Source organism: Ambystoma mexicanum, chromosome 4p, assembly GCF_040938575.1.
Source record: "Ambystoma mexicanum isolate Mex_15411 chromosome 4p, UKY_AmexF1_1, whole genome shotgun sequence".
NCBI classification, from domain to species: domain Eukaryota; kingdom Metazoa; phylum Chordata; class Amphibia; order Caudata; family Ambystomatidae; genus Ambystoma; species Ambystoma mexicanum.
The window spans coordinates 278426783-278448159 of record NC_090927.1 but is presented as its reverse complement, the minus strand read 5'-3'; the positions used below and the strand labels follow the sequence as shown (position 1 = coordinate 278448159).

General features: G+C 43.6%; 1 protein-coding gene across 1 annotated transcript in view; it reads left to right on the top strand.

Moving 5' to 3' along the window:
* Positions 1 to 8326: 8326 nt before the first annotated feature.
* The window catches only part of LOC138452822 (adhesion G-protein coupled receptor F3-like), a 496652-nt gene continuing 483601 nt past the window's right edge, over positions 8327 to 21377 (top strand). Inside the window, exon 1 of the mRNA XM_069605163.1 lies at positions 8327 to 8439. Coding sequence (XP_069461264.1) covers positions 8329 to 8439 — 111 coding nt within the window. The 5' untranslated portion in view covers positions 8327 to 8328. The remainder of the gene's footprint in view (positions 8440 to 21377) is intronic.

Genomic DNA, 21377 nt, shown 5'->3' with positions numbered 1-21377 from the left:
TTTCCTGCACGCTATTACCTTGTGGTGTTAACATGCAATGCAGCGTGCTAGCGAGATTTCGGCTGGGATTTCCAGCAGTAGCATTATTTGGGTAGAGCCGTATTAGCATTAACGCCAGTAATGTGTGTGTGTCTGCCGATTTGTGATACTGTGGTTTCTGTGCAACTAGTCATGACGGTAATGCTATTAACGCTTGACGTTAATAACGCCCAGATACTGCACAACTCACGATGAGGCCCGTTGTCTATTTGAAACCCCAAGAACTCGATGATGGGACAGAATAAACTTGAACATCCTACATTGTTGGTGGAAATACAGGTCCTGCAGGAGGATGAGAGGCAAGTAAACATGTTTGGAGCTCTTAGACTCACTCTAGGACATCATCATGCTGTCTAGTGAAATGATCATCTGCGCCCCATTGCCTCTGTGATTGGCTACCACAAGAATCAAAGGTTTCATAAAGCACTAAGCAGGGAAGGAAAGTACAAAGGGAATACTCGCAAATTCCCTGTACTGACTCGCAGAAACCTCCTGTGGGAAGTATCTACTCAAACTACTGTCTGCTCCCTATAAATCCAGATGCACTTACCAGTCCCCATCTTCCAAAATGCTCATGAGCACGTGACTGCCTCCAAATGCAACACCTGGTATGATTCTGACCTGTCCTCTCTGAAATGCAAGTGCAGAGTTGCTGGGCGGATGTGGCGGGCAACAGGCAAATCCTCTGACAGACTGGCCTGCCGCCTGCTCCAAAGGCATTACAGACTCTCCATCCGCTTGAAGAAGAGGACCCATATCCAAGCCTGAACCTCTGGGGCCACTAACAACAAGGCCAAACCATTTAAAATCTGGAACTAGCCAATCCTACTACAGTCTCCACTTCTCCCCTGCCATCCCTGACCCTTTGTACTTGACTGACCTCTCACTTCTTAACCAAAACTCAGGACATACTCTCCTCTACACCCCTCCCAGTTCCCTCCCCAGCTCTCAGGACTACCTTGGCCCTACTCTCCATGTTCCTCCCACTGTCCTCTTTCTCACCCATATCACCTGATGAAGTCTCTATACAAGTCCTCTCTATGAAAGTCTCCTCCAAACAGATGCTCCCCTGCTCCTCCAGAACTATCAAGGACAGGATTGACTGCCTTGTGCCACTACCCCTCAAGCATCCTCTCCTCATAAAAACCTCTGCTGGCTCCTCCTGCCCATCTCCACTACTCCTTTCCTGGGCAAACTCCTGCAAGAGCTGGTAATCTCCTAACTGATCCAACACAATTAATCTTTTGGTTCTCTCCATGACCACCAGTCTGGTTTCAGAGCAGCCAGAGGCATGGAAACTGCTCTACTGAACAACTGTGATTACTTGCTTTCAAATATAGATTCCCACTCTCCATCCATTCTTATCCTTTTGGATCTTTCCTCTGCCTTCGACACGCTCAACCATGCTACCCTGACAAATTGGCTCTGTGACACCCTTGGCATCACAGGCCTGGCACTGGACTGGTTTGACTCATTCCTCTCTGACCGAACTTCCAAGGTCCAACTGGGACCTTTTCTCTCCCCTATCACACTCTCCACCTGTGACATCCCTCAAGGCTCTATCCTCTTGCTGTGGCTTTTGAACATCTACCTCGCCCCCTTTGACCCACTGATCTCCTCCTTCTCTCCTCGCTTCCAGTGTTATGCAGACGACGCGCGTCTCTCCTTCAAGCTTCCCTCTACTGCCTCTTCTTCCTCCTCTCTCATCCCGACTGTCTGACTGCTAACCAGGTGTGCTGCCAATGATCTCTGCCTTCATGCTAGTAAGACTGAGATCCTTCTCATTGGGACCCTCATTGGGACCGCAGCTCCCTCCTTCACTCCTAACCTCTTGCTGTCCTCTATGGGTCCCCTGCCCTTATGAGGAAAAAAGACCTTAGTGTCCTCTTTCACTCCTCTCTCTCTCCTTCGATCCTCACATTGCAGACCTTCCAAGAAGTCTCACTATTAACGGCACCTCCTCAGAGGTATTCTCACTTCCCTCACATTCCCCCAGAAACTCAATGTCAGCAGAGCTCTGGTTCTCTCTAGGGTGGACTACTGCAAAAGCCATTTCCTCAAACTTCCTTTATCCCCCCTTTACACCCCTCAACCAATCCAGAATGGGAATGTTAGACTTATCCTTGGCCTCAAGCCCAGGGACCGCATCTCTCCAGCCCTAAGATCTCTACACTGTCTCCCGGTTGCGGCTAGGATCAAGTTCAAGACCCTCTACATCATCCACAAGGCTTTCTGGGGCCTGGTACCCTGCTACATCCAACTCCCTCTCCCTAAATACTTCCCTACAATAGTAATTTGGTCTTATAGCTCCAACTCCCTGCAGATCACACGCTTCTCTGAGCAAAGAGTGGTGGTAGATCTCTCTCCTCTGCAGAAGCCTCCTTCTGTAAGGGTCTCCCTGCCCCTCTCATGCTTGATCCGGATCTCCTTTAGTTCCGGAAGCGCCTCAAGCCCCGCCTCTTCTCTTTTTCCTTCCCTTTCCCCCTCCCCTGCTAGCACCCCTGTCTGCCACAGTGACTGGCTGCCATGTTCCCTCTGAGTTATACAGGGCACCAGGCACCCCTTGCCCACTCCACCCCCTCCTCACACTTAAAATGTGGACCCTCACCACCTGCAGACCATGCAATCCCTGGCACTTGCCCTCTTGGCATCCACTTAGCACTCGCCTAGCTCCTATGGCCCTCATCCCCCCATCCTCCACCCCCTTCTTTCACTTGCACTCCCTCCTCTTTACCCTGCACATCCCCTCCCTCCCTAGCAATTTGCATTCTCGCAGACTTGCACTTCCCTCCCCCTCGCCCTTGCACTTCTCTTTGAGAGAGAGGTAGGATAGGTGATAGTGTAGCAATTAGAATAGATATGAGAGAAGGAGAGCGCAATGGTAGCAAAGGGGTGGGGGGGAATGGACAGAAGAATGCACAAGGAAGTCAGGAGTCAGGGGTATAGGCAATGAAAGTAACAGTAGAAAGACCTCAACATTTTAAAAAAGCAGCAGTGTCTACGGAAAGTATTTGGATTTGACTTGCAAATAAAGGTCAAAAGCCTAACATTTGCTCACAGTCAGTAGAATTCAAAACACCTATATTTGAGTTTCAAGACAAAAGGCACAATTCCTAACATTTGAGCACAGCCAGTAGATTTCAAAACACCAAGATTTGACTTTCAAAATAAAAGTAAACATTCTAACATTTTAACACACAAGTGGGATTCAAAACACCTAGATTTGACTTTCAAATTAAAGGTAAAAATTGTAACATTTGAGCACAGCCATTTGTGAAAACCCTAACATTTGAACCCAGTCAGTAGAATTCAAAACACCAAGATATGACTTTGAAAATAAACGTAGAGGTAGTAGTCCTAACAGTTGAACAGAACCTGTAGAACCAAGCTGACTCTTTCGAATAAAGTGAAAATGCCACAGACATTAAACAAAACAAGCAATTTGTTGAGCAGTACATAGATCGACATTTTGTAGGCCACATTAATAGGTTACAGGCTGAGGTTAGGCAGGTAGTAGATTAAAGCAGAGTATGGGATTACAGAAGTAGAGATACATGGGGTGAAAAAAGTAGCATATTGACCAGTAGAAGTTAAAAAGATTAGTGCAGGCCAGTGTGAAACAGAGTAAGACAAGACCAACCAGGGGACATATAGAATGGAGAGGTCGGTAGCAAAGTATCTTGTAAAGTCAGTGGTTCAGCGCAGGTAGGTGGTAGTTACAAGTCACGCATAGTAAATAGTGCAGGGAGAAGTCAGGAAAGTCTGGCAGCATTTTAAAACTCGGTGAAGTTGGGGCCATGCACCTAGCAGCAGTGGGGTGGTGATCGCTTGGCAGAGAACAATTAAGGTGAGGATCTGAGGCAAGCCGGGTGACCAGGACACTGAATCCTTGGTGAATGCAATAAGGGAACTGCTACAATCACTGGGGAGAAAGTTGGGTGCCCAGATGCAGCACTCACCTGCTAGCCAGAATATGGTTGTAGTGAACAGCAAAGGATGAAACTCTTCAAGAGGCATCAGTACAGCAGGCAGGGCAGAGGGCGGGCGAATAGGGTGAGCAAAAAGTTGGGGCGGCCCAGGTGCCATGGCCGGACAGGCCAGACAGAGGTGAAACAGGGCCTTAAGTGCGGGTCTTGAGGAGGGGGCCGGCTTCACCAGCCGGCATTCCCTCGATTGGTCTAAGGAATGAAATGCAGCCAATCAGGGTCACATGCAGGCTCCGGGGCACACAAGTGAGGCAATTCACTGACAACAAAGGCAGCCATATTCATGTGGATAATGCAGATCGAAATGCATCATCAGCCCAAGTGGGCTTAACTGGAACTGTAAGCTCAACGGCATCCCATGATCTGCAGAAAAAGGCGGGCAATGAGGATTGCGTGCAGCCACAGTCCCCGGCCTGCACATAGAAAAGAAATCTATGGCCCCTCCCCCATGTGCCCCAAATGAGCCAAATGAGGCCAGTGTACAGAAAAATATATATATTTATTTAAATTATCAGTTTAATGAAAATTGCACTAAAATTAAACATACCACTTTCTCCGTGGTAGTTTGTTACTGTTAAACACACTTTTTATACATTTGACTTTTGTCTCAAAAACCTGGAACACAGGCTTAATAGACTGCTCAAAACTCTTCTCCCATGAACCCAGTTGTATGTTGAATTTCTATAATAATAATATGGCACAATACTAGACCTTAATCTTTAATGTTTCTTACTGTGAGTTTTAGTGTTCAAACATAGGCTCAATTTTCATTTTATGAAAACTAGTTCACATTCAATGCTTGATACATGGGGTCCCCTGAACACTCAAAATGCTAGCAGTTTAAAATTACAGATTTGTAAAATACATGTGGCAATTAGAACTCTGTTTCCTTTTCACCCAAAAGTAATACCAACATTTTTCTGCTATGAGGGTCACTTACCCACTCTCAGAAGAGAGTGTAAAATGTTCAATGGAGAATTTCACTAGTTTCACTTTGTTAAACTCTTCTCCCCCAGCACCAACATCTGTGCAGCAGTGATTTGCAACACCTCTCTGTTTAAAAGCCAGGTCCAGAGAGTGGGGATAGTCTAGAAGTTTTGTTTTTCAGACCCCCACCTCACTTAAAGGCCTGTGTTGGGGAAGTAGGACAGTAGGACAGTAAACTTAGTGGGATTCCCACGAGTAGGTAGCACATGCTTGACTCATTGTTTACTGGCACATGTTGGCACATGCGTGACTCATTGTTTATTGGCCCATGTTGCCATCCGAAATGTTAACTTTCCACTAGGGATTTTAACACGGCCACATGCCCGCCTCTATCCTGCTTCTCACTCTAACATGTTTAGTATATACCTTGACTGTATATTTTTTCATACGATTTGTCTCCTCTAAGATGTACCCTTTCCTGTGGAAAGTTAATGTGTAACCTTTATAACCATTTTGTTTAAAATATGCGCCCAGAAGACTCAGGGCAAGGTGCGCAATACAAATAAACAAATACAAATACAAATAAATGAGCAGATGATTATTATTATTTTTTTAGACACGTATATCTTTTATTTAAAAGTGATTTTTGGGAATGAGTTTCAGTGGGGTATTTCATTTGGGGACAAGTATCTTTTGAATTGAAAGGCAAGGTTTGGTGGTGGAACAAACACCTTTTTGTTTTAAAGGCAAGAATTGGGGATGGTGCCAATTATAAACTTCATTTTGTATATCTTTTGTTTAAAAACAAGTTTTGTTAAGAGGTATCAGTAGGGCATTTTGCTTTAGGGAAGGGCACCGCTTTTCATTGGAGAAGTCAGGGATGAACAGGAAAAATCAATGCACCCCAATTAGTTTAAATTACTATCTTGTATCTTCCCACTTGGAGTGCAGGTGGATTTTTGAATTCTTCTAAACTCCCCCCTGCGTCAATCTATTTGGGAGCTATTTAAATTAATATACAGTCTAAAATGCTAAGGGTCTACACAATCCCCCCTCCCACTAATGGAAGAGAAACCACTGAGGAAAGGGAATAGGTGAATTAAATAAATCCCCATGCTGACATTTTGTTGGACAATCTACTTTTGGAAATCTTTCGGCTTGGGACTCATGGAGACTGAGCAGTGCTTTGCTTTTAGAGAAAACAGGATTCTGGCCAGCACTTCAGTCAATAGGATCCCATCACAATGCTCCCTCTCTTACTCCAGGTAAGTATCACAGTCTCTGTTTTCTAGGCTCTCCAGCGATGGAAATCTCCAGCCCTCTTCCAATATTTCCACCCAGATGAGGTTTCAGCAGAACTCCTTTGGTGATTTCTGGGAGCTGTACCCCTTTTTCCATAGTCCAAGACCTTTTTACTCTCTAAGCCCCTCCCATTGAAAGTGAATATTAGGTGGTGCTAACTTATGATCTCACAACCAGGATTGGACATTTACATTTCTCTCCACCCCCCAAGTCCAGCCCTTCACCAAGAATTGGTTCAGGAGTCTAGAACTGAAATATTGCAACTCCCCTTTGAGATTCACATGTTTTTCCCATGTACAATTTATGCCAAAAAGTCTCAACATTTTGTAATTTGCCAATTAATGCCATGATATATAGATATTAATATTCCTCTCCTCATGACGGAGCAGTGCATCTTACTTATATTTTGTCACCCTATTGCACAAGCGTGCTATGATTTTCTGCCCTTTTCATAAAAAGTATGATAGCTATGAACATGCAATTTCATCTCCAGATACCTAATTTTATGACCCACTAGCGGGCCAATTCTTAAATTCAGGTCATTATTGGAGCCAGGAACACATTTTAGCTTGCTTTTGCAATTCCATAAATCACATGTGGATAATTTTATTTCAACAAAATCGCCTTGAAATTAAAATGACATATGAATGCGTGCAGTGTGACTTATCGTAATGGGAAATCTACAGCATGTATATAAATCCAAAACCCCATTGCTCCATGGAAGTTTCATTTCTCTGCAAGCATGTGAACAGAGACACTTGGGATGAATGTTGGTTTAAGGCCGGGGTCAAAGCCATTAGTCTTTTGTTCTTTGAAAGTTGATGGGCTTTACAGATCCTTATCATGCAGCAGACAGTTCACTTCTGCCCTGGAATGCCTAGAGGCCATGCTGACATCTGGCATTTTCTCCTGCAATCTGCAGTTGGCCACAGTTTTCATCTAAATCCTTTTATTTCTAAGCATTTTTCTCATTTAGGGCAGGGTCTGTGTTGATCTGGCCCTGTGGCAAATGTTTTGGGTGCACATCAGCTCACAGAGATTTCCCTTACCGATAAGGAGCCAGGCAGGTCTTGAAAATATGCCCAACAACAAGATACAGGGCCTGTCTCTGGCCTAAATGAGATTTACATGTGACCTATAAAAACAAAATAGCATTTTTCAATTGTTGCTGGTATTTTGCATGTGAAGCATATTAGACATAACATGCAGATGACATTTGGAATATGTGCTTTTATGTATTGATAATGTCCTCTTTTAATTTTTATGTAATGATGAATTGTTTTTATACTTTTATTGTCTAATTGTAAAGTGTCAAAGTTTTTTTGTAACTAAATAATGTTTTAATAAAAAAAATGTTATTAGACATTTTAATACATGGCATCTTGATACCAGACCGAGTCTTATTCCTGATACATTTATTTAGCAGAGGACATTTTTTTCTCATGCCTTGATTTAAAACTGCAAAACACACATGCACGGCTATTTTAGTTTCAGTATTTCAAAACCCTGCTTTCCATTTAGAAGTGGCCTTTGATTTTTGCTTGCAAATGTGAATTAAAGGCTGCTTTTTTCAGTTGGACCTTTCCCTTTGTAATAAAACATATGCCTTTTGATTTCCAGTCCTTGGCCATTCACATAGTATTTCCATTTTATCACACATCTTCCTTGTGTTACTTGCAGAAACACACACAGTCTGCATTACTAGACCAATTTCTTTGTGTGGAAGTTATTTTGAATCAGGTCATTTTTCAGTTCAGTCATTATAACCTTTCAGTTATATTTGTTTGGGCTGCGATTACACCCCATAACCCATTCCACGGGCTGGAAAGGGTGGTAACGGCCCAGGCCCGAGTTAAGGACCTCAGGTTTGAGAATGTTAATAATGAAGAATTAGGGCACATTTAAACATAATGGATCATACATAATGAGCTACAGGTTAAAGTGTGCCTCTGCTGTGGAGGTTAGCTTAGTAACAATTTTTCTCCCAAAAGGTTTGTTGAAATGAAGTTTATCCATAGTCAAAATAACAACAGTTATACTAACAATACCATGTCTCTCCTCAGTGTGAAACAGCATGATTACCCTCCTTGTGAGCACCATCTACTGTATGGAAATAATTCAACCAAGCAGCTCCTTCTGGGACCAAGCCTACAAACAAAACTTCTCCATCGACCCCAAGTATGATGTAAGGCATTTATATGTTTCAATGTTTCATGGAGATTAGTTTATAAAAGTTAAATTAATATATATTTACTTTCATGAGGCTGTGGGGTCAAGTAAAAGAAAAGGTGTTCTGTGCTTGCATAGGAGACATGTAAGTAAATACTACATTTCCATTCTGTGGACATGGAGACTCCCTGCTTTGGAGCAGTGCAAATGCCAAATTAAAGAGCAAAGGGGAGCATTAAGGATGGGACTGCCACTGTTGCAAATTCAACAATGACTGACAGAGGGATTTGTGTGTGACTGAGGAAGTCTATAGACTCATTCCTGTATATCTGATCTCCCTGTCGGATACCAGGTGCATGGGAATATGGATGCTGCCATGGGTCTTTTAGAATTCTCTGGCAAAACAGTGGCTGTCACTGAAAATACACTGACTGACCCATCATGGGTAGAGGACTTTAACTTCAGCCCTCTTGCATGTGGGATCTTTGAGACAATGCATACGTGTTAGAAATGCACCCAGCACTTAAGCAATACATGGAAAGACTGATTGCCATGTATGTAAAATAATCCGTTCTTTCTTGGTATCTGCATCCCAAATCTGCAGTGTACACCTTTGCCCACTTCCATATGATCACTATTTTCTCAACGTTGTAGAAAGCATTTTAACTGGGAAAGCATGAGTAAAAAAAGTTGGAGATCTTGCACGACCCCAATACAGCTAGCACACTGATTGTCAATACTCAATTTCTTCAGGTTGCCTGCCAAGGGAGTTTATGAAAGCTGGCCAGGTTAAACAAGGTCTTTGTTGTCACCTGATCAGAATTCTCAGGTAAGGTTGTTGGAGAGGATCTGCCATGTAGATGCCACTCCATGGGGGATATCCAATTCTCTCCAGTGCAATCTCCGTAGATCGTGTGTTCTTTTGCCTCTGTCTTTTGTTTAAGATGGCCAAGCTTACTAATAGGGATAATTGTCCTAGCCAATTGGGCTCCATCAGACTTTCGTATCCAAACTCTGCAATTCAGGTTACGGTTCCCTCTTGAACTTAGACGGATCAGACGTTTAAAGATGCTCCTTCCACACTATATCAATTAAGTTTAATTATCTGAAGTTGACGTTTTCCAGGCATACTTGGATGGACTATCACGCACACTATTCAAGATCTTTTCGATATCTACTTCCAGTGCTTCATTAGGGAAGCCTTGTGGAGAAAAAGCAGGAGAAAGTGCACATAGCAGTATTATCACCTGCTGCATCCAACTCCCATATTTCGGCCCCATATGCCCCAGTACCCACATATTTTACCAAGAAGACTGACTCGGCCATGGTAATGTATGGCTCCCATGTTATAGTTTTGGGCAGCTTAATCCCTAGGTATGGAAACACATTCCCTTGCTCGAGGGCCTTATGCAGAAACATTGTGTGTGATTTGCACTTCACTCTAGTAACCCCAAGCACCATATCTTTTGATTTAGCAATGTTGATCACCAGACTTTCTTCTTTACAGTATGCTTCCATAGCCATGAGTTGGGCCTGAATGGACTTTGGTGTGCTTGCTAGGACAGGGGTCTACAAACTTTGTCTCTCCAGTTGTTTTGCACTACAACTCCCATCATCCCTAGCCAGCATAGCCTATGGTTAGTGATCATGGAGGTGGTAGTCCAAGACATTTGTCGAGCCAAAGGTTGCAGACCCCTGAGCTAGAAGAACTGAATCATCTGCATAAAGAAGCAGCGGAATTTTGCGATCCTTCACACTTGGGACGTCCTACGAGGCTAAGAGCACATTCTCCGCCATATCATTTATGCAAAGACTGAACAACATTTGCGCCAAAGGGCAACCTTGTTTTACTCCTGGTGTTGTGGGAAATATACTGGAAGGGTTCCCTTGAGTTCCAAACCTGACTTGCAAGGTGGTGTTGGAATATGAGTTTCGAATTAAGGCTGAGCAGACAAAGGTCCATCCCCGTAGCACTTAATTTTGACCACATCCTTTACCTGTCTAGGAGGTCAAATGCTGAAGGACGGTCAAGAAACGCTGCACATAAGGGACTTTGTTCACTGATGAGCGCTTATGGATGGTTTGATACAAGACGAAGATCCAGGACTGGATCCTCCCTTGACTGCAGACATCAGATCTTTATTCAGGGTCCCCCAACCCCAGCCCTGTAAAGAGAGTATTCGAGTTTCAACCTGGAGTGCATGCATTTCACCTGCCTCCAAGTGTCCTGTGAAGGCTGACTGGTGTGATTTGCCCTGAAAAGTCCTGTATCCTGTATAGAGAGGTCCCACCTGTGGGGTAAAAACAGAATGTGAAGTATAATATGATGTGTGCACCTAGGAACTTCTGGTAGTAGCGCCTGGCCTGAATGAGTTGGAAACCGTTTTGAATTGATGCATGTTAAAGTGAAAAAAGAAATGTATTTGCTGCACGTTTTATATTCTGTCAAATTAGCACTATTACAATTGTATACTACTTACATGCTATGAACCTAAGGCGGTTTATAATGATTGTCCCTCCTACTTGATTACAAGGACAGGCCTAAAAGACAATTATGTTACTTCCCTTGCCCAGGCAAGTTGTAGCCACTAGCTTTGCATTCGAACATGGCTACCCGGGTTAAAATGGAACACACATCGGCCTAATGAATAGGGTAGTTTCGCTTTCATGAGATCAAAGAAATGTCCACTCACTTGTATTGAAAGCTAAGTATACGACCTAGTTAGACTCTCGGAAGAGGGAGCTTTACGGTAAAGGGGTCTTTCTGTGTCTTTTGTGATTGTCTCTTGCAGCACTGTGGAGTAAAAGTTCTCCTGAATTTGGACTGACCCAAGGCTGTGTTTCATTTAAACAACACATAAAATCACCCATTTCGAGGCCACAACACCTCCCCTCACACTTGGAATGTTTCTATTTATTTATTTATCTATGCATCCATTTATTTGGCCTTTGCAGATGCACCTTTGAGAGCAAGCTGCTTTAAAGCACAAAGCGCAAGGTCGCGGAAGCGAAGGGAAGAGGGACTCTGTTGTGTGTTGTGATCAGTAATTCTGGTGTGGCATGCTGGTGCTAGGTGCTTGAATGATGGCACACATCTTGCTGTGGCATGATGAGAGGATGTCACGTGCAGCCTCTGCTCAGTGTTCTGCGGTTGGGGTGAGTCTAGAGAGTATTATGGATTTTCCGTTGGTTTTCTCTGTCAAAATGTAAATTCAGGACTTTGCTTATCTGGAACTAAAGAGGAATAAAAACGTACTACCTTTTCAGGCTGTTTTTGCACTTTCCCCTGGTCATTTTCCTTTACTGTTGTATATTGGTAGAAGAATACATGAGTTTGGTATTTATAACACGATTCACTCTAGCAACCCAAGTTGAGGTTAAATCACCTTTTTTTCAGATTGGTATATATTTACACTTTTTTTTGGAAACAGATTAACATGTCTCAATTAGCAGCACCTTTCAAATTGGACTTTTCAATTAATGTATTTATTTTGAAGTCTTCTAAAAGGGCTAGCATTTGTATTCTTTGTTGGAGTTGTAGGAGCGAAGCACAATGAAGAGTTTGAATCATTCTCTCTTTCGTAAAAGCCCCATTATTGAAGTTGAGAACAAAGGCATTCACGCCAAGCGGATAATAGTTTAATTGTATCAAGCTGTAGGCCAGCAAAACTAGAATAGAATGTGGACGACAGAGCAAGCGTTGGGCTGCGCCCGTCCTGGAGGACAAACCCATAGGAGCCAGGTTAGATGGTTAGAGCTGCCAAAATGCTGGGTCTACATTTAGGGCGGTAGCGCCCCCCATTTGAATTGCCAGACGGCTGGAAAATAGAGAACCTAAATCTATCAGAATTAGGCCAATTTATGTGGTCCTCGAGAGAGGGAAGGGAGGTGTGCTGCGGGCAGCGAGCCAGTAAGGGGGAGCGAGGAGCAGAACACCTGTGGGATGTTTTTACCCATGCATCCAAGCCCTACCATAAAACTGTGCAGTACTGGCATGGAAAACATCATGATGGCCAGAACTCCCCAGAGAGTGCACAGGGAAAACATGAATAATAGGCTGCCACCCATTTTTGCCTATGTTGTGAGCACAGGAGGGCACTGCCTAAAACCACCATTGGGCTACACACAAAGTAGCCTGAAACCATTGGGAATGGCAATGCTGATTGCCAAAAAGCAACTCAGAACTGTGGGGAATTCATTTTCTTAATCCCAAAAATGGTTGCAATACCGGTACTCACCACTATCAGAAAGCCGGCATTTTAAAACCACCAGACTTTTGTGTAAAACTGAACAAATGAAACAAAACCAGGCCAAGGAAAGACTTGCTAAGAGGTGGATACAATGTAAAACTATATTCTGAAATGACTTGAAGGAAGTAATTATTTAATGTATATGTAAAAATTGTAAGTTTGATTTAAACTGGGAACAAAAAGTGACATTTAGCTGAAACCTGGCTTAATGAAACTGGATTCTGCCTGGCAACTACCCCCGACAGGAGTAGAAACCTGCTCAGCCACTCTTCCCAGGCCTGGCTGCATCCAGCTGCCCCTGCCAAAAGGAGCTCACACCTCCCTGATTGAATTAAGGGAGGGGACCTGCAGAATGCAGGAGGTTGAACAAAGCCTTGTCCTGGACTCAGGCAAATGTTATATTGGGGGGGCCGTAAAGTGGCTTCCTCTTGGGAAAACTGGGAGGGGCAGTGCCTCTCCTAGCAGCTGAGCTTGGGGGAAGTGTATAAACCAGTTATTCCACCCTGTGATGTGGGAAGCCACACCCCTTTTTGACCAGGGCATAATTTTAAAAAGATAGATAACTGTTAGGCGGAAACCTGTGCAGTTCCCTCTGGGACCACTGCAAAAGATTTAGGACTACAGGTGTTTGGCAGTAAACCCACTTGGTAGCAGTCTGCACCACACAGATTCACTGTTGGTAGCTGTGGCTGAGCAGTCAGACTTCTCTCAAGAAGAGTTAAGCAGTATGTGGAGTATACAAGATAGGGCAATTCTTCACAGTAAGACAAGCAAACACGCAACGAGGCTCAGTGTAAAGATATTAAGGTATTTATTTATAACGAAACATCTATCAAAAACACTATGGCACTATCACGGCAAACAAATCAAACACAATTACTCTACGAATGAGAAACGATCAATCCCCCTAGCAATATTTCGACAAGTCTAGGTTTTACCGGCACCACTTATTTACAGACAGAGGTGTATGCCTCAACCTAGATGGCACTCTAATATTAGTTAGGACGGGAGAGAAAAATAGGCAGGTTCTGGAAGCAACACAGTTCAATACTTCACGGGAAAAAAATGCAAGGCAAGAAGGTAAGAATCACAATAGACCATAAAGTTCAGAGGCCAGGCCCACTCGAAGAGAGGCAAGGCGATATGTCCCAAAAGTCTCTAGTGGAAATGCGTTTGAGTCTTTGCGGCAAATTGTTATCGGCAGATTGAACCAGTTCAGAACAATACGGGAGAAAGCTTGGAGGCGAACCAACAGAAAGGAGAGGAAGTGGTGAGTCGGTTCCGCAGGGCTCCACCGGAGGTGTCGTCGTGCAGGTCGGCTCAGCGTTACCCTCGTCAGATTCTTAGGTCCTGTGGCGACTTCTTAAAGATCCAGTCCCAAAAGCCCTGCTTTTATGCAGAAATCCCCATTCATTCAGCCTAGCTGTCAATCAACACTTGCTAAGTGGTAAGCGGGGAGGGTCACCACTTGGGCCAATCACTCCAGAGTGCGACCGGAGTTGGCAAGGCAACTCGGTCCAGGGTGCCTAAACCCCCTCCCACACCCCTGTGGTAACCCAGACAGAATGGCACCACTTTGGAGGGTCTCTGTCCAGAGCCCGCCAAAAGTGGAACAAAGGGCTCAACCTTTGGTTTAGGAGTCACAGAGACGAACACAGACGCCATTTTAAAAACCGAGTTCTGGCAGAAAATACCATCCGATAAACTTATTTACGATAAGTAGACCGGTGGCACGTTAGAGATTAACGAGAAAAAGTATCAATCTCCAACAATGGGACGAATCCCATAGGGTCATGTTCGGGGTCAAACATAACAAGTAGTTTCCACTGCCACCAGCCAAAAATCGACGAGGGGGGACGGGACAGTGCCCCCTCGAGTAACAGATCCAGGAGTAATCGAATTACCCCTACTAGTACGTCCACAATAAAATGGTTTGTACTAGTTCTGTTAGTAAATTTAGGTCTAGTAAAGCCAATGGTGACTTTACATGCCCGGGGAGACAGTAGTCAGTCCCTGGGTATGGAGTCTATGGTGGGTGTCCGCTAGGACGCCCCGGTGCTACGGCACATAGGGTGCGGTGTAACACACATAGAAAAACATATGAGACCCTATGTAGTAAAAGACCCCATAGCCCATAGAACACATGGACATTCAAAGGAATTACACACATACATGTCCAAGAGCGGGAGAAAAGAGTCCCACTCTTGGCCGGATGGAAAAAAACAAACTCCAGAAATCCAGCAAAGCTGCTGGGGGACTCACTAGGTTAGGAAATTCAGCCTAAACAGAGAATTCTCCCTAACAATAACTCATAGTGCGGACTGGTCAAAATTATATAAATAATCCCATTATTCTTATGATTTTTCGGTGCACATTCTAAGAGGGGTTAGGACCCTGTGGTATGTTGCTGGGGATAGTAGCGGAAAAAAGGTTGTTACTCCAAATGTCTGCATGTTAAAAATCTGACACTTTATCATCTGTAACCCATATCCCTGGTGCACATTTGTGTAAAATCTGGAAAGGTTTAGAGGTCTTTATCTGGATGAAAAGGGGAGAATTCTGTCATCAGTGGACACGACATCGTACAAAGACAGGGATCGGATGGTTTGGTGCTACAGAAAATATGTTAACTGGACCTATAATATTAGAAACATGGTACATAGATAAATATGTATTTGGGTCAGAAATAGATTTGTGTGCAAATTGACCAGGGGAGGATCCTCTGACCCATAAACAGACCTCATCATGATGACAATCCATTTCCTTCCCCCAATCATGGGAGAGGGGAGAATTGGGCCAATGACAAGTAGAGAGGGGCAGGCTCAGTTATGCCACGCACACACCCACTTCCAAAACACATAAAAAGAGACTGCTGGGACAGGTAGAGACATTCAATTCCATTTGCTGCGGAGCATGCTGACCGACGACTTCACATCCAGAGATCCAACACTTAGACTTTCAAGCTAAACATAGACTACAGAACTTTGAACCTAGAAGGCCCACTGCAAGCAAAAGTATTCTCAGCAGGCCTTCAGAATCCAGCAAACCTAAACAAACTATTCAACAGCCGGGCGAGCTGTTTGAATTTTTGCCAAGAATTTTTGCAAGAACCTGTAGCAGTATCCAGAAAGCAGTGCTCTATCCGGAACCCGAGAGAACCACAAACCAGACCGTTGTGAGCAGATCCGGTGCTTGACAGACCCAGAGAGCAGAGCTGACCCAGATAGCCGGGACTTCAGAACCACCCGCCGGAAGTCCCGTCCAACCTGACCAGACCGTGACGAGGCCTACTTGAAATTGATATTGTGAGTACCTAGCAGAACTGTGCAGAACCAATCTCTTAGTTAAAATAATCTAATCCAAACTATTTTAACCTAAGTAGAACAGCCTCCTAGAAATCATGTCATCTGTCATTTTTAAAGCTGCACAACTGTCACCTGTCAATTCTGTCAATTCTGCAGCTGCAAGCTGTCACCTGTCATTTTGAGTTTACTTGTTTACTTTAAATCCGAAAATCTACCTTTATTAAATCGTCCGTATCTCTTGAACCGTTTGGGCTAGGAACGAAATTTAACTTTCATCTGAAAGCTTAGAATCCTACTCCCTATACTTGTTCCGTAATCGCGAGACACGCACTTACGAAATTTACCGTGATTTGCGATTTGGCTTAATTTCTCCACTTGTCAAAATAGCAGCTCCATTCTTTATTTTGTTAAAATCCGTTTGCAACTTGGTAATAACTCATAGAGCATTGCTAAAGTGAACCTGAACTAATACCAACACGCATCTCCCACTCACCCTGAATCTCTAGAGGGAATTAAAATCAGTTGCCACATTTTCCCATCCATTGCCATCACATTTAAAAAGCATTTTGGGCCTGTGTTTCCTCTAAGCTTGCTGGGGGGAACTGAATTTCGTATTGTATTTGATTGCATTCCTGAGAACTGTGTGCTCCTCTTTCCATCTCCTTCCATTTCTTACATTGCATAGGGGAGGGGGGTGAATTGCCAGAGAAAAAGTGATTATCTTATCTTTTGCTAAAATCATATCAAGTATTTCTGTACTGCATTTTATTCCTCATTGCATTTCCTTGAAACCATAAAGCATTTTCAGCTACCTCATCCTCTATACTACTCCTAAGTTATCAAGTGTACCACTGTAACATTACCCATTGTGGATCCACATCATATGTCTCAGTGTACTATCAGATATTAATATATTATAAACGTGTGATAGATATATATTGTTGAATTGTCCAAATAAACCTTTTAATTTGCAAAACAAACCTACTTCTTGGCTCAGTGGGGTCAGGGGGATTCTAAGAGGGGGGTGTTATACAAGGGTTGTCATCCAGAGTACTGAACTGAACATAAAAATACATCTATAAGGGTTTTCCTCAGCATCCCAGACTAGGCAATGACTTAGCTGTAGTGTTGATTGAATATCGCTTACACACCCCATGATTTGTGATATGAAGAGCAAGAGGTGATGCTAACGTATCTAGTCCTGCAACAGGGAGGCATGGCTGGGGCGCCTGCGTGTCTGGTGTCTGGTTTCAACAGAGGCGCATTATCACTTCAAAGGACAAATTTGACCTCAAAGTGGTCCACTGAACTCATGCTAACGACCAGGTGCACACCTGGTGATTAGGCCAATGGGGAGGGCAACGTCTAAAGGTAATTTGCCCATCCAGTAGCTGGTAAGCAAGGTGATGGACTAGGTGAGACATGTGTTTAGGGGCTCGGGTAGATTTGGATGAGGCCAATTGGCCAAGGGACCATAAGGGACAATGGCTTTCTTTAAATCCTTGTACTTGCTTTGAACTAACAGAGCGCTCCATATCAGTTTGGTTCTACGGGACCTTCTGTCACCTTTTTTATTTTTGTATACAAAATAAATATTGTTTTCCTTGTAAAGAGGTGCACTGAGCCTTTTTCCTTAGAGGAGTTAGGTCTTCCGCTGCTAAGCCATATTATCGGGGCCTATATTTTTCATGTTCGACTTCTTAGTAATGGGAAACTATGCATGTATTTCTATTTACATTCATCTTCTTACCCCAGTATATCTGGGAGAGGTTTTAAATATCCTTCAAATGGATTTCCAGCCAGAGATGTGAGATTCAATTTGATCAAAATATTACGTTTTCCCACTTCAGCTGTGATGTAAAATAGCAGCGAATTAGGAATAGTGTCAAGCTTGTTTTCCACACCCTTGTTCCTGTAGTGAGCAGCCTACAGTCTTTAAGTTAGTACAGCGAGAACTCTTTTTGGGATGTGGGCTGATTCTTAGATCTCTAGAGGTTAGGTAGACAAACATTACCTTGTTTGGCTCACCTTTTGTAGATTTGACGACCAGTCACAGTATACATGAAAAGTCAACAAAGCCAATGAAGAAAAATGTCCTGTTACTTGTCTTTTATTGTAAATTTTATGATGATGTGATTTTACATGTATGAATGTATTTAATAACATCTGAATAATAATGGTGGGGATAGAGCACCCAGAAGTATTTGAAAAGACAATAAAAGTAGGTATAATCCAGTGAAAAGAACTGGATTTCAATGAAAAAACAAAAACTAAAAACTGCTACTTTTGGTCAAATATTTCAATTGTGCAGTTTACAAAATGAACATAAACCCAAATTCATGGACATATAACATAAAGCACAACAACAATGCTTGAACTGTGCACTGTTCAGATGGTATTATCGTCGACACAACAGTGTTTCGGCCTAGGAGAGAGCTGGAAGGTGCAGCTTTGTGAGCAGGCCTTCATCAGGACGTGTGATGGAATGAATGGTTGTCCCGGGGTCTCTATCTATAAATAACAAATGGAGTGTGATGAGTGAACTGGTGACCTCGAATATAAAATGATCTTTCAAAAAGCTCCCTACGGATGCTTCATTAAAAAAGAAAGGAAAGCTCCAAACAAGTGGAGCCTGATTCTTACCGAAGACTTATCCAGTACAGGGGTAAGCGAAAATATCCATCATGGGTATAGATATCTGGATGGCAATAAATGCGCCATTGTGGAAACAAGTGTGTACCTGTAACGACATGAGAGGATCTATAAGGGTTCTGTGCAGATCCTGGTTCCATGCATAAATAATTGGAAACATAGGTAAAGTCTTACCTCAGGCGGTAAGTGGTGTCATCTATGGTGGTAATAGTGGAGACACCCACTGTGGATAGCGACTGCTAACCCAGATTGTCCATATGTGACAAAAACCTGTGTGAGACAAGCGCATATAGGTAAGGCTACTATGTGGCTGAGGCACGTGTCAGAAATGAGCAGAAAGTAACAAATCTCGGTTAAAAAGTCCAAGCCTCGCCACAGGTACACGGACTGGGAGGCGTACAAGACTTACCCAGAGTTGTGACACGAACGAAGCATATTATGTGACACTTACTTGCATTAATCAAGGCGTTCATCTGGGCTGCACGGCGCGGCGTCTCTTGGCGGGAGAGCTGCCAAGAAAATGAAACCGTAGCCATGACAACGCCGGGTAAACATACCGGTGGCTAGTCCTGATTGGGTAAGCGGTGACACTCCCCTGTTAGCGCGTCATCCGACGTACAACAAATCGATGGCTGCCACGGGCAACAGGGGGGCGGGCCCGAAGGCCGTATTGGCCTGAAGCACGAGAGATGATGAAGAAAAGTGCTGCAGGACGAGAGCAGTGCATGCTGATCGCATGTAGACTGCAGGGCTAAATTGTATCCGGCATCACGAAAAAAAAGTCGGAATCTGCCCGAATGACAGGTGTACATATGTGCTGTCGCAAAGCGCTATAAGCGCGTGTTGTGTTAACCAGCTGTGTGTAAAGAACAGCCAGATAGTCAAAAAAGGAAGTGTCAGCTAATCTACTACACGTGTATGATGGAGTAAAAAATAAAAAATACTAAATACGTGGACCAAGCTGTTATGTTAATAGTGTGCCCCCTGTTGGACGCGGTTTTATACGGGCATCTAACATCTTATATAAGCATGTTAGAGAAACATATGCTGGGGTGTAGAACCCTGTGATCCTTGATTGATAATATGTGTATACTAAATGGTACGTACTTTTTGTCAAACATTATACCTATGCAGATTAAGAGCACATATATAGAGAGCATTAGATGTTTTGTCACAATCTCTACACCATAGATCACAGGGCACAAAGCGCTTTCAATGGCAAAAGTGAACAAAAGATTCAAAACAACGACACGGTTGCAGAATCATGTTGGGTTGGACAACTGCGTGCTAGAAAACAAGTGTGCATTAATCCTCAATACATTTGTAGCGGTATACATTTTTCATTTTTTTTTCAGTCCCCAGGAGGACCAGTGACTGACACGTATGCGGACAGATATTCTCTCAGACTGCCATTCAAACCTTATCCAGTGAAGGTCGTTATGGATACAGGTGCTTCAACATTGGCCATGGACCCAAATACCCTGATGGATGATGTTGACTAATGCAGAGAAAACCAATGTGCTGACGTCATTAGAGACACCTCGACATAGCCCTGCTAGTCACTAAGTACACTCAGAGCCATGCACAAAGTTACACAAACACACACATGAATAAATGAAGAACATGCTGACACAGTTCTGTGGATAGAAGACAGATACATATACATACTGCATTAGCTAAGTGCAGCAACGCTGAACGCAAGGCAATGAAGAGATGCAGTGCAAGCTTGCAGATGCTTATCGAAACTAACCTTATGGAACTAGAGGATCACAAAAGGAACCTGGAAAGACCAAATATGACTAACCTAGGGAAAACATAGCATGGTATAGATATGTAGACATCATAGTATAAGTATAATGAGGATCACATAAGGCCACAAGCCGCAGGACGAGAGATGAGGGAAAGCAGAACCAGGCTGCACAGAACAGCAGTCCAGGGCTTGCAGCCATGGTCAGAGAAAAGCAACATATTCCAGACCTAAATTAACAAGGGGTAATCTGGTAAAAAGAGAATAAATCCTCATTAATTGCAGACCAGGAGAGCTCTATTTCATGGTCCTCAACCACGTGATGCGGCCGAGCTAGAAAATGGTTATTCACCCGCGCTGGGAAGACAAACAGTTCTCAGCAACACAGACATGAAGTGACACATAAACTTGTAAACAACGTTGTAACAGTGAGAGCTTTCTCACAGGCAAAAGTGGTACTGCTAACAGATACATTGGGAACACATTGTCCTTCTCATCACCTTGAAGAGGTGCACAGAGCGCTGAGAACAGAGATGGGCCTGGGGAGACTAGTTACAGACAGTCAGGGGACAGAAATCAAGGGGTGGATGGCAGTGGGCAAGGGCCTGATGGTCATCCTGCAACCCTACAACAGTGTAATAGATAGTTTATTGGGGTAGGGGCAGGCCAGCCACCTGACATCAGAGGGCTAATTAATAAGATCCATAGGGGTAATCTATGCAGTATACCACTACGATCAGCCAACCAGAAAGTGGGATAGGTTTTTCAGGGAGAGGCTCATGTTGTGATATGATATGATATGATATGATATGGCATTTATAACGCGTCTGTACACAAGTGTTTCAAGGCGCGACGAGGCAAGGGAGGGGGAACAAGGTAAAACAGACAACGATCTACCACCAACTTGTTGCTTGGAGAAGCGACTGACCCTGAGGGAGTTAGAGGCGGATGAGCGAAGCGCTAGAGAGGGAAGATATTTAGGAAGAGAGAGTTGAAGGTA